Source organism: Amphibalanus amphitrite, unplaced genomic scaffold, assembly GCF_019059575.1.
Source record: "Amphibalanus amphitrite isolate SeventyFive unplaced genomic scaffold, NRLGWU_Aamphi_draft 000238F_arrow, whole genome shotgun sequence".
Taxonomy (NCBI): Eukaryota; Metazoa; Arthropoda; class Thecostraca; order Balanomorpha; family Balanidae; genus Amphibalanus; species Amphibalanus amphitrite.
Window position 1 is genome coordinate 609,889 of NW_024881733.1, and position 12,856 is coordinate 622,744.

General features: G+C 53.2%; 1 protein-coding gene across 2 annotated transcripts; it reads left to right on the plus strand.

The window, feature by feature from the left end:
* Positions 1-1,909: 1,909 nt before the first annotated feature.
* Positions 1,910-12,282, plus strand: LOC122386049. 2 transcript variants are annotated; one of them, XM_043374829.1, is made up of 4 exons: positions 1,910-2,002; positions 3,466-3,640; positions 10,793-11,108; positions 11,480-12,282. In XM_043374829.1, the coding sequence occupies exons 3-4, from the start codon at positions 10,859-10,861 to the stop codon at positions 11,704-11,706; spliced, it is 477 nt and encodes a 158-aa protein (XP_043230764.1). In that variant the 5' UTR covers positions 1,910-2,002; positions 3,466-3,640; positions 10,793-10,858; the 3' UTR covers positions 11,707-12,282. The 2 variants fall into 2 exon arrangements, with proteins under 2 accessions (XP_043230764.1, XP_043230763.1); XM_043374828.1 differs by lacking the exons at positions 1,910-2,002; positions 3,466-3,640 and having other exon boundaries at positions 10,588-11,108.
* Positions 12,283-12,856: the final 574 nt, after the last annotated feature.

The following is a 12,856-nucleotide window of genomic DNA, read 5'->3' on the forward strand; positions in this document are numbered from 1 at the left end:
TCCGGCAACACCGAAAACACTGAAATTTGACCTATGATGACCTCTAGCGACCTCAATATTGACCTTAGCGAAAAAATGACCGAAATACTTTCGAACGTACTTGTTATGGGCTTTCGTTTGCTTTTTTCCGCGTCTTCCTAGCCCTCTTCGTTTTCGAGTTAGACGGGGGGGTCATTTTGGCCCCCCCCCACCAGGGCGAAGGTGGCTCAGACCCACACCAGGGCGCGGGTTAAGATGGGCGTATATATCCTCAAGAACGAGTCCCACTTGTCGGATGAAGTTGCACTTAGATAAACCGTGGACCAGTCAGCACCGGCTAGCAGGTGGACAAAGCTGTCAAAGTCGAGTTTATTCAGGCACCGGGATGTCACTACTTTAATTTGATTTTTATCTTTCGATACTCTTAGCAGAGCTCTCGTGAAATCGTGCGGGCTAAAGTGACAAACAGTGACACCGCAACGCTGGACAAGGTCTCTCTGATTTGTGATCATGATATCTAACAATGAGCCGGCAGGTCGGTATGTGGGATAAGTCCGGTTGCAAAAATGTAGATCGTAAGACTGTGACAACTGCATCAATTTCTGGTAGCCAGTGCTGACACTCGTACCCAGCATGTTTATGTTTAAGTCACCAGCTACTACAATGGGGCAGTCATGCACTGACATAATGCACTGCAACTGATTTTCCAAATCATCAAGATCATCAGACACCTGTCGGGCCGTATTAGTGGGATGTCTATATAACGAACCGAGAATAATCCGTTTGGCTTTGTCAGGTCGGATCAGGGTCCAAATGATCTCGAGATTAGAAGAGCCAATCGCAGCGTTGGGCGATTTCAAGACAGTAACATCAAAAGCTTTCCAAATTCTGGTTTAGGTGGACTTTTCAAGATTTTTTTCTGATTTACTGTGGACATTCTGTTTTGGTGGACCCAAAAAGTCCACGTAAAAATAAACGCACAGAACACCTTTTAGCTGGACGTAAACGTATCCGAAAGAACAAGTCTGTTTCGGTGGACTCAAAAATTGTCCACCTTAGGCGCCATCTATCTCTAAACTAAAAAATTTGATGGTTCGTAGTTCCAATATCTGCCACAGACGGCGCTACCATCGGCTGGCTCTGTGTTGAAGCTCGGAAACGCACGCCTTGATCAGCGCGAGCTAGCGCGGGCATGCAGCAAAAACGTAACATGATATGATTTATAGTGTGGTCTGTGGAATGTGAAGCGATCAAAATAGACGTTTGTTTTATTTTTAAAAAAGTGTAAAAATAAATTAATTATATTATGTATCTTAGAAACCCGTGAATTAGAGTATGATGAAGTTTTGTGTAGTTGCAACAACACTGTTTTTTGTTGCGGTGTTATCGGCGCGGCACGGCTCACCGCGTGGTGGTGTCAGTGTTGGGATTTGGAAGAGATAAAGCTTTGGGTGGTACTATTTTGTGTTTTTTTTTTGTGCTGGGAGCTTTTTGAAGTCTGTGAGGTAAGTGGAAATTATTTGTAGACATCTATTTGTTGGATACTGGTATTGCATAGTACCGATTTGCCCAAGATTTGCCATGCGATTGTTTGGGCCGGACTTAGCAGGCGTCACACTTCTTTTTGCAACCAAGGAGCGGGGCCGGATGGTCACTATACCCAGAGATGCTTTCTAATCAAACCAAACCAAAATAGACCTAACCAAACCTAACCAAACCTGACCTAACCAGTACAACCTACAACCTAAAACCTACAACCTACAACCTAAAACCTAAAACCTACCACCTAAAACCTAAAACCTACAACCTAACCTACAGCACCTCTCCTTGGTTGCTAAAAGAAGTGTTACGCCTGCTTTACGACTACCCTTGAAATGTGGCTAGGCTATACTTGCTATTTCTTAAATACTTGCTATGATAAGTATTGCTTAAATTTGTTGTGTTGCTTAAATACTTGCTTAAATACTTGCTAAATACTTGCTATTTCTTTACAAGATCTCAGGCCTCGGGGTCAATTAATGATGTAGGTAGTGTACTCTGGCTCCTGATCAATTCAACAAAATGCAGGGCTGCCCTACATTGTGCACTAACCTGTTTGAAGTATGTACTTGTGTTCAGGATCCCAATCTGAATCCAGTTTAGGGGAAAACACCATGTTTATAAGTGTAGGTTATAGGCAGTGGCGCCGGGCACGGGAACCGGGGGTTAGCGGGGGCTGAGCCCTTCAAACTTTTTGGCTGGGGGGGGGGGGGGCTCTTAATTTATTTGAGCCCCTCCAACTGGACGAATTGAAGGTGGATTTTTAACTTACATGCTTTGTGACCCACAACCCCTAATTTGGGGAGGACAAGCTGCCCTAACAGTTCCTGGTCTCATGAAAAGTTGTGGGGCACTGCTCCCACAGCCCCAGAGTTGTGGGGGCAAGCTTCCCTCACTGCCTTCTCCCCCGGTTCCTGTGCCTCTGTATGAATCTATGAAATTATGTTGGTAGATTTCCGATTTTGATTCCTCCAGCTGTGAGGAGGGGGGGGGGGGGGCTCAAATACATAATGAGCCCCCAGCCGAAAAGTTGGAGGGGCTCAGCCCCCGCTAGCCCCCCCGGTTCCTGCGCCTAACTAGGTCATTCAAAGACATTTTATTGTCCTTAAGAATGAAATTAAGACCCACTTTAGCCTTATGACCTTAACTTATGGGTGGGTCCCCCAATGACCTTAAGGTCAAGTAACGTTTTCGCCTATAACTTTGCACCTAATTAAGCTACAGCTTTCAGCGTAGGCTCATTGTGTTCAGCTCGACGAGACGAATCGAATGCTATGCAATATTAGGCATTTTGGCCATCTTAAGTATGTAAGTGTTTAAGTAGTGCTTAACTTCTTAAGTACACTTAGCTAGTAAAATTGTATATCATTCGATGCGCAAGAGCAAGCTGAGCACGATGGCGTTTGCCGTTTATCTTTCTCTTAAATAGATCAAAAGTTATAAGCAAAAAACTGCATGAGTAAAATCGCGACCTTGTGACCTTTTGTGACCTACAGGACTTAAGAGGTTCAGGTTAAGCAAAAGTTAAGTATAGGGTTCGATTGGGCTTGTTCCAAGCTTTTGAATGGCTTCCTAAAATTTGTTCTAGCTGTTATAAGTTCTGAGATATAGCGATATTTCTTCCAAAAACGCCGATTTGGGAAAATATTGGCCTTTTAACCCCCCAAAACCCCCTTAAACACGACCCTTGGGGAACGAAGTTTGCGGGAGGGCGAGACCTCTGTTCGTAAGGTATCGAGGTAAGGTATAAGGTAAGGTATAAGGTATATAAGGTATCGTAAGGTACCTCTGTTCGTAAGGGCGAGTTCGTAAGGTATCGAGATATTTATCCTTTGTACTTTCTGTTGTGTACTTTCGGTTGTGTTTGCTCTGTCACACTGCCACCAGCGGTCCTCGTGTGCCCTATCACTGTGTTGGGTCATAGTGTTTTGTCTGTGTGGCCGCCAGGAGCGTCAAATGCAGTCGGCGCTACGGCTGGCCGTGTCAGCGACCCACCGGCTCGGCCACGGCCAACAGGCAGCCGGCTCCGACGTCAAGTAGGCGCTACGGTTCCTGACGCCAGCAGGAGCACTTGACCAGCAGCTCACCGCCACCGCACAGGACCTGGCACAGCTCGGCACAGGTACACGATCTTATTGAGCTGATGCTTGATAACGCTTGTCAGAGTTTGTTTTCACCTTCGTGACCTTAACTTAAGGTAAATACTTAAGGTTAATACTATACTGATGCGTGCACCGATTGTTTATGTGTCCCTATTAAATTAGATCATAAAATGAGAAACTTTTACTGTTCGTGTGAATCGTGATCGTTCACTCTGATCCAGCACGGCAGACCAAAGTGTTCGTGTAATCGTCAAGTTCACTAATAATTGCGTATCTGATCGAATCGTTTCATTAACCGGAGGACCAAAAGACTTCTTTGATGAATGTCTATTTCTTGAATATTCACCACACAATGCACGTTAATCGTATCGTACGACGCCGGCGCCGTTGCGCCGGCGGAGCCGCGTCGCCGTCGTCGTCGCGTCGCGAACTGCCGAGCCGGCATGCGTCGGGCCGGTCATCGCACACATGTGCCCCAGATGACCACGCGGGCCCCAGTACACCACGTGGGCGGCGAGGTTCGGCTGAGCCCGCCGATCGCTGCCGTCTCCTCCACGGCACAGTACGTTTTCTCTCGAACATGGCCGGCCCGAATTTTCGCCTCGCTCGCGGAAATTCTAAACGTAAGAGAGAAAACATTAGCGAAACAACAAACAGCTGCTCGCAGGCAGTGTCTCTGTCTGTATCGTACAGCAATAAACGACCACTAAAGCTAAGACTGTAAACTACGTCGGCTGCGCCGCGCGTCGGTCCCGATCTAAGGCTGCTACACTCTAAGGCTGTAAACTTCTAACTCGTACAAGACCAACCGGCTAAATGAGCTAGGAGCGACACTGCGACAGTGTGAACGCTGGCGACTGTCGGACGGCTCACAGCTGTTGGCTAATGGCTAAACACCAAACACAAATGACCGGCGCACAGAATGAACGACTCTTTCTCGCACACGCACACGTTAACACCGCGAATGGCGGACGCAGTAAACACTAATAGATGGCCAGACTCCGACACTACTCGCCGGCGGCACAGAGGGGTCGTAAACGACTCACCTCAGTCGTCTCACACGCGCACATTACCACTCTGAGTCCATTTACTGTCCGTCACCGTCGCGCTCGAGACGGCAGAGACCAGAGACCGACCGCCTATTCCGAATTTCCGACCAGTGGCGGTGGCCACTTTGACCACCTGCACTCGGCTGTCGGCGCCAGGGAACACGGTCACCACTCGCTCCAATAGCCAGTGCCCGCGAGGCAGGTTGTCCTTTGTCACCAGCGCTAATTCGTCGAGCTGCACGTCTGCCGGGTCTGCGCGTCACTTCACCCGTGTGGTGAGCGTCCGGAGGTGCGGCCCGGGGCCGGCTTGCCCACTTGGAAGGCTGTAGGTCACTCGTCGGCGTCGGCGCTGGCTGGGCTGACCGTTTCCGGCACGGCATGCAGGCAGGTGTGTACCGCTCCGCAGCGGCCCTGCCACTGATGACCCAGAATTGGTGCCGCAGGTGAGTCAAAACGTGCTCTGCGCCAGAATGGGAGAGCTTCTTGTGTCGATCGGTGACTATCAGCCGAGTGATGTCTCCGCGTGCAGGTAGAATCACCTGGTGCTTAACCTTGAAGTCTAGCTGAGCGTGGCGCAGCTGGCCCCCGACTCTTAGAAGGCCGCTCGAGTCCAGGAAGGGGTTAAGCCGGTGCAGCTGGCTGTTCGGGGGAAGCCGCCTTCCGTGCTGGAGAGCGGCGATATCATCGCCGAAATGCTCGGCCTGTGTGCTGAGCAGCCAGACGCGCTCAGCTTCTCTCAGCTCTTCAGCAGTCGGCGGTCCCGTCCGCCGATCAGCTGCTGCCCGGCTGCGGCTGTTGTAAGCGAACCTGCGCACCCACGCTGTCACACGCAGCAGCCTGAGCCACGATGAGAACCGGCTGGGGTTTATGGCCGGCTCCGCTCCCCTGATGACGCAGGCTGGTGCTCTCATTTCGGCCGTTTCCTCGTCTCTCGGGCGCTCTGTCGGGCGGGGCGGCGTGGCGGGCCGGTCCTGAGGACGGCGCGACAGGACGGCGCGACCTTGGCCCCACTCTTCGCCCGGTGCCACCTCAGCCACCGAGCAGCCTCGGCTGCCTATGTTCGATGAGTTCAGTGACCCTGGCACGTTTTGCCATCGAGTCACTTCCGAAGCGTCCTGGGTTTCCTCGCTGACACGGATATGATGCACGTCCTTGTTGACTGGCAGGTTTCGATCCGGCGCGCGGCCGGTGACCGTCCAGCCGAGCAGTGTTCTCACGGCGCACGGCGCACCCGGTGGTCCGTCGATCACCTCACGTGCCACGATCAGTTCTATGACGTCAGCGCCCAGAAGTACTTCTACTGGACCTCGAGTCGCACTCGGCAGATCCAGGTCAGCGAGATGAGGCCATTTGCCCTTCTCCCGTGACCAGTCCATGGCGTGATTTGACACACTCAGCGTCGGCGTCGTTTGGGCGTTCCGTATTTCGTGACGTGTGCCACCGCTGCTGACAGGCTCGATCACGAAGGACACACGGCGTGATCTGAGTCTTTCACTTCCGTTTATGGTACTCAGGACCGAACTGTCAATGGGTCCAGAGATGCCGAGACGGACGCTCGGGCCTTCGGTCACCAGCGTTACCTGGCTCCCGAGGTCGAGAAGCGCGTGGGTCGTGCAGCGCCCAGCAGGACCATGCACCGTTATCGGCAGTGTCTGCAGCAGCACCTTACAGGGTGGCTCGACCACCGCAGTGCCGACATGTTTCACTGGTGACGGCGCGCTGCCGGCAGCACTGCGCCGTGGAAACACACGGCCTCCGTTGTGCAGAAGCGTGTGGTGACGTTTCCCACAGTTCTCGTGTCCACAGTTTGTACCGGACGGGCACGCGGCGCTGATGTGACCTCGCGCGAGACAATTGAAGCAGAGTCCGTTACAACCGGCAACCTCTGCTCTCTCGCTCGCTGTCAGCTGTAGGAACCTGTCACAGCGCTCTACGACATGTGTCCCCTGACAGAATACACATGCGTCCTCACTCGCGACCGGCGCTGCCTTTATTACGGAGCGAGCGAAGCGAGCGGAGTCTCATACTGAATTAAGGGAAAATCCTGAGTATGAGCGGCCGGCCGGCCGGCCGGCCATGGGGACGCTCTTCAAAAGCTAATATCTTAGGAACGGGACATCCGATTGACAAGCGGACTCTTTACTGAATGTCACTTGGACGTAAAAGTTCTGTGGTGTGATGGCCACCATGCGTTCTTGCCAACCACCGCACGTGGCGCGTGGTAAAGTTGGACATTTTTTTAAGAACCCCCAAAATTGCAACCTCAATAACGGCACAACGGTTGGGCCGATTGAATTGAAACTCGGTACACAGTTAGGTCTCCATCAGATAATTCATCTGCATGTGTTAAGGTTGGGGTGCTACAGCACGTGCGCACGTGCAGGGGGCGCTCCCAGATCTCGAGAACGGCTGGGCCGATTGCGCTCAAATTTGGTACACGGCTGGGGACCAGTTAGTAGGGTGCCGTGCAAAAGTCAGTTTGGACCCCGCTTGCACGTGCGCACGTGCAGTGTGCCGCCTCCAGATCTCGAGAACGGCTAGGCCGATTGCGCTGAAATTTGGCACATCACTAAAGACCGGTTAGTAGGGTGCAGTGCACAAGTTAGTTGGAGGTAACCCCTCGCAATTTCGCACGTGCAAGGCCCATCCTCTCGCTCGCTCCGTTGGTCGCCCAAAAGGCGTTTTACTGGTTGCACTAATTTTCGGTTTTACGACCTCTCGGGGCGCGGCCGGCGCTAGCGCAGTCGCGTAAACACGCCGCTGCCGGCTCTCCCCACTGTTGACCTCGGCCTTGGATTGCTGGTGGCCCGTCAGGGTCAGGGACGCACGCCCAGCAGCCACGTAGCCGCGCAGCCAGCTGTCCAGGTCGGGGAGCGTGTGGCGGACGAGTCCGTTGTGCACAGAGTGCTCGCCCCATTTCAAAGCCAGCGCAGCAGGAAGCTTGGAGATCACGGCTGTTACATTGGTGGCAGCCGAGATGTCCGCGTCGTAGTGAAGGCACTGTAGCACACGAACCGCGGTGCGAAGGTCACGTGACAGCTCTGTCACAGCCGACATATCACCATCTTTCACCGGCCGCGAATCGAGCAGTTTTTTCATCGTCGCGTGAATGACCCGTGCAGGGTCACCGAACTCCTCCTCTAGCTCACGCATAGCCTCACCGTACAGAGAAGAGTCGCACAACATACCGCGCACTGATTCCTTGGCCGGCCCGGTGAGATGAGCCTGGAGATAGGTCAGGCGCTCGACGTCAGTCAGGTCGTCTCGATCGTGCACTAGAGCCCTGAACAGCGCGATCCATCTCGGCCATTCCAGAGCGGAGCCGCTGAACTTATCCAGGGTCACTCGAGGCAGCTGTGGAGTCGTTTGCTGTCTCACGGGCTGTAGCGGACGTCGTGCTTCCTGCTGGTGACGGTCGTCGTATGGCTGCGCGCTCACCAGTTGTCCGTACTGGGAGGACTGCTCCACCCAGTCCCGGGTGCGTGAGGACCTGTCACCCGGCTGCAGCGGCTCACCCAGCTGGGCGGCTGGCTCACTTGGAGCTGCGGCAGCAGGCCGAGCTAGAGCCTGACGGTCGACTTCAGATGGCTGGTGGTCATACTCCTCCTCGAGCAGCTCCAGCTCCAGCTGACGGCGTTCCGCTTCGTCGGCGAGCTGTTGAGCTTCGAGAGCTGCCCGCTGTCGTGCCAGTTCCGCCTCTTACCGCGCCCGCTCCGCCTGCGTCTCCGCCTCCTGCCGTGCCCGCTCCGCCTGCGTCTCCGCCTCGCGACGCGCCCGCTCCGCCTGCGTCTCCGCCTCTTGCCGTGCCAGCTCCACCTTTGCCGTGGCCGCTCGCTGGCCCTGCTCCGCTGCGAGTTTGCTCAGCGCGGCTCGGCGGCGGGCTGCGCTGATGGTGGACGACGCTGCGCTGCCGAAGGTCTCGCTGCGGGTATGGCATGTCCGCGAGCTGCGCGTAGATTTCGCGTCACACTGTGCGACCGCCCTTGCGTCCGACCTGGCGTTCGATTTCGCGTCGGATTTTGCGTCTGACATCACTCCTTCACTGCACTCGCGTCCGGACTGTACGTCCATTCACTCACTAGTTCACATACATCCGGCCCGGAGGACCAAAATGTTCGTGTGAATCGTGATCGTTCACTCTGATCCAGCACGGCAGACCAAAGTGTTCGTGTAATCGTCGAGTTCACTAATAATTGCGTATCTGATCGAATCGTTTCATTAACCGGAGGACCAAAAGAGTTCTTTGATGAATGTCTATTTCTTGAATATTCACCACACAATGCACGTTAATCGTATCGTACGACGCCGGCGCCGTTGCGCCGGCGGAGCCGCGTCGCCGTCGTCGTCGCGTCGCGAACTGCCGAGCCGGCCGGCGGCGGCCGGCCCGGCGCGTCGGGCCGGTCATCGCACACATGTGCCCCAGATGACCACGCGGGCCCCAGTACACCACGTGGGCGGCGAGGCTCGGCTGAGCCCGCCGATCGCTGCCGTCTCCTCCGCGGCACAGTACGTTTTCTCTCGAACATTTACCAAAAATACAGTCAAAGAACTTCACGAAAAGTAAATTCAGCTTGCCTAAAACGCAATGTTTTTAGATGACCTAGGTTGTACAGACACACAAACCCACAGACATACAAACACATATCAGTGACCTTGACCTAACTTGACCTGAAATGGCCTCAGCCAGCCAAAACCTAGTCGGATAGTGTAACAAAGAGGTTCTTGCTGGCTTGGCACCACAATACGTCAGCGTCATCGGTATATGATAAGCAGCGCACTTGATATCCAACGGTGACCCCAAACAGCAACATTTTTTAGTTTGACCTGACCTGGAAGGTCACTGACTGACCTGAGAAGGTAAAACTGTGTATCATTGGATTCGTCTCTTCCCAAAAAAAATCTTTTTAGTCTTTACCGCGAAGCTCTATCTCCAGCAGGAACGAAATGGCGCGGGGGTGGCAACCCCCCCCCCCCATGTGCGTTCTAGGATGGGAAAGTGGCATGTGCGGGCGAGGGTTAAATTGCGTAGTTGAATTCACATGCTGAACGAACTTCATCATTGGAACTTGTAGATCGTATAACAAAATGTGACCCGGGTTGCAATGTACAGTACATTCTAGGTATGTCAAGGCGTTAGTGTGACTGGTTAGTCAATCTGGTTGTGAATTTATCGTTGGTGGGTCCAGTGAATAATTATAAGCTTGTTTACTTTGTGTCTCTTGTTCTGGTGTAATTGCCTGGGCCCTGTTCATGAAGTCTGCGGCCGCTGCGGCCGGCCGCAGGCTCTAAGCTCCGCCCATTTTTGAAACGTCATCACTCACTCGGCCGCAGCAGCGTTCCATGAACAGCGTCTGCTGCCGAAATAGTTTCCGACAATTGTTTACAACTGAAGCACACCGGTAGATAATTTGTTTACAAAATCGTCTCCATGACAACACGGCTTGCGCCTATTTGACTTCAGTGCGCCAAGTTCAGTGCAATTAGTTTTCTTGAGGCTCGGCGGTCGCTGGATTGCGGCCGCAGAGATCGCAGCGGCCGCAGCAAGATGACGTCATACATTCGTCATACTACATGAGCCCCGCCCCTTTTTGTGACGTAACAACCCGGCTGGCCGCAGCGACCGCAGCGGCCGCAGCGACCGCCGGGGTTCATGAACAGGGCCCTGCATTATCTCTAAGTCATTCGTTCCATAGATATTTTATCTACATGAAGATGCCCATCCAATGTCGAAACACTTTATTTTCTGCCGTCTGACTGCTTTACACTCGTGATCGATGGTATCAGCATTCTCCTTGGTAGAAAACGAGTAAAATGAGATGTTCAAAGGTCATCGACCATCACTGTCGTCAAAATATTTCAGTAAAGTCGTACCCTATTTTGTTTTCGGAAACCTCCTTGGGGGAAATAAATCCAAAGTAAAGCTAAATTTGTCACTTAAAAGTCGTGAAATCAAGCTCGCACGATGTTTCAGCTCACATTCCCTAACTTGAATTCCTCCAATGAAACGGCAGGATAATAAGCGTCAGGGCATCTCTATGTATATAAGACCTCTATGATCCGTTCTACATGAATGGAAAGATGTGTTCTGGAACAAACGTTGATATTATATCTCTTGATTCACAGGCATGCACATTGACCCAGCAGTGGTGCAAGAATGCGAATGGCACGTCAGTCACCAGATCTGCAGTGATGTCGCCCGGCTCTGACGATGGCGCACAGCCGCCGTGTCCGCGGTCTCCGTCGCCGCCGCGGTATGCGGCGCTGGGCGGCGACTCGTACATGTCGCGGTCTCGCCATTGGGGGCCGAACGATTCGCGGCTCCCGCCGACCCCGCCGGCGACGAGTTTCCTCCGGCGAGTCCTGCGCCGTCTGGCGTGGTCGACGCTGCCCGGGAGGTTCCTGGCTGGCAAGCTGCTGCTGTGTCTACCGACGCACAGAGGTCAGTAGCTCCGGTGCTGGCCCTGCAGTGCTCTGAGAGAGCGTCGAGACCGCCTAGCCGATTCTGTCCCTAATTAAGGTCTTTGTAAATATGTGTTCATCGTGCATCGTTTGTGATGTGAGCCGCGTGATCAGCTGCTAACTGATAATTTTTGCTGCGATTTTGCTGTGGTCGTTGCTGGCGAATTGTTTAGTAATGTCGTGGCAAGCTGGTTGGGGACGCCCGTCTGGCTGTTCTGTTGACGGAACGCGCCGATCGACATGGCATGCAGCCATCCAGCGCCTCAAATCGGCGAATCTGTCCAGCGTGGTCTCAATGGAGTGCTGAGCGGTGCTAAAGGACATGGTTATTTTCATGCGTTCTGTTCACAGTTTTGTCGTGGCTGTGCTGTCCGCGGCCGTGCTCCACGGTTGCGACGTCTGCGGCCAAGCTGCCCGCTGCTGAGCTCCGCGGCCGAGCTGCCAGCGGCCGCGCTCTGCGGCCGTGCTCTGCGGTCGTGCTCTGCGGCCGTGCTTCCCGTGGCTGGGCCCTCCGTGGTCCCGTGATCGTGGCCGCGGCGAGGGTGCCGCGACCTGCGCGGTGCCGTGCGGTGCAGTGATGGCGCCGCGCACTGTGCAGTGATTGTGCCGAGCGCTGCGTACGCGGTGGGTGCCGCGCGCCGCGCTGTTGAGCGTACCGTATTCGGACGGTGGCTGCCGCGCGCAGCGTGGTGATTGCTGCGCTCTGCCATGAGTGCCGCTCACTGCCGTGGCCTGAGTGCCGCGCTCGGACGGAGTGCCACGCGCCGTTGTGTTGCGTCGCCTTCTGCCTTTTGATATGTGCTATCTCCGAATTTAATGTTGCTTGTTGCCGATGTTCGCTTCTTTTCGTTAAGAGGGTCGGGTATAGTCGGTCGATTTATTCGCACCGTTTGATTTCGTACCGGCTTCTCTTCTGTTTCTTATTGTTTTCTGCGATGTCACTTGTCCGATTTTATATCTGATTAATTCACGTATTTAAGTATTTATTTTATATTGTCATAATAACTTACGGCGCTGTTCCTTTATTTTCTGTTTAGTTGCAGCCCTAGTACCTTAATTTCCGATGTCTCTTCGGTTTGTTGTCGCTCGCATGTTCAGAGAGTCCTGGTTGGCCGGCGCGAGCGGCGGTTGTGGAATACAAGCTCGTCTGTGAAGGTTGCGTGTCGGAGCCGGGTTGGCGAGGCGGGACCCGTCTACATTTCAAACACCATTGCATTTCTCTCATCAAGACGCGTCGAATGATTTATTTATTTATTTATTCGATGTCATGGAACAACAGGCGAATTGACGCCCAGTAACAGTCCATAGCAGTTATACGTTCGGAGCAGTGTAAACATTGCCTTTAGTCTTTCGTCTCTTACACATACAATCCCTCGATATACCAACCATATCTATCACACAGTCCATACAGTACATGCATAACACAATAAATACAGTCACGCGGTACACACCAGGACTCACATGTTTTGTATATGTCGTCTTACTTTAGCCCGAACATCCCGCATTGAGTCGTGAAACAAATCCAAATCTGTTATCTCGAACATAAATTCATTTATGATAGTGGGTGCCCTAACAAAAAGCGAACCTTTCATAGTGTCGACCCGCGCAAATGGTACATTCATGACACCACGAGCTCCTTCAATCCTCCTTGTAATTCTTGGAGCAGCATACAGCGGAAACCGTGCCAATAGTACATGTGAGTCGAGGACACCTTTGTACAGTTTTTCC

Coding starts and splice junctions, on each gene's coding strand:
- LOC122386049 (XM_043374828.1), top strand. CDS start 10,736: ATGAATGGAAAGATGTGTTCTGGAACAAACGTTGATATTATATCTCTT. Junction 11,109..11,479: donor GTGTCTACCGACGCACAGAG/GTCAGTAGCTCC, acceptor TTCTGTTCACAG/TTTTGTCGTGGCTGTGCTGT.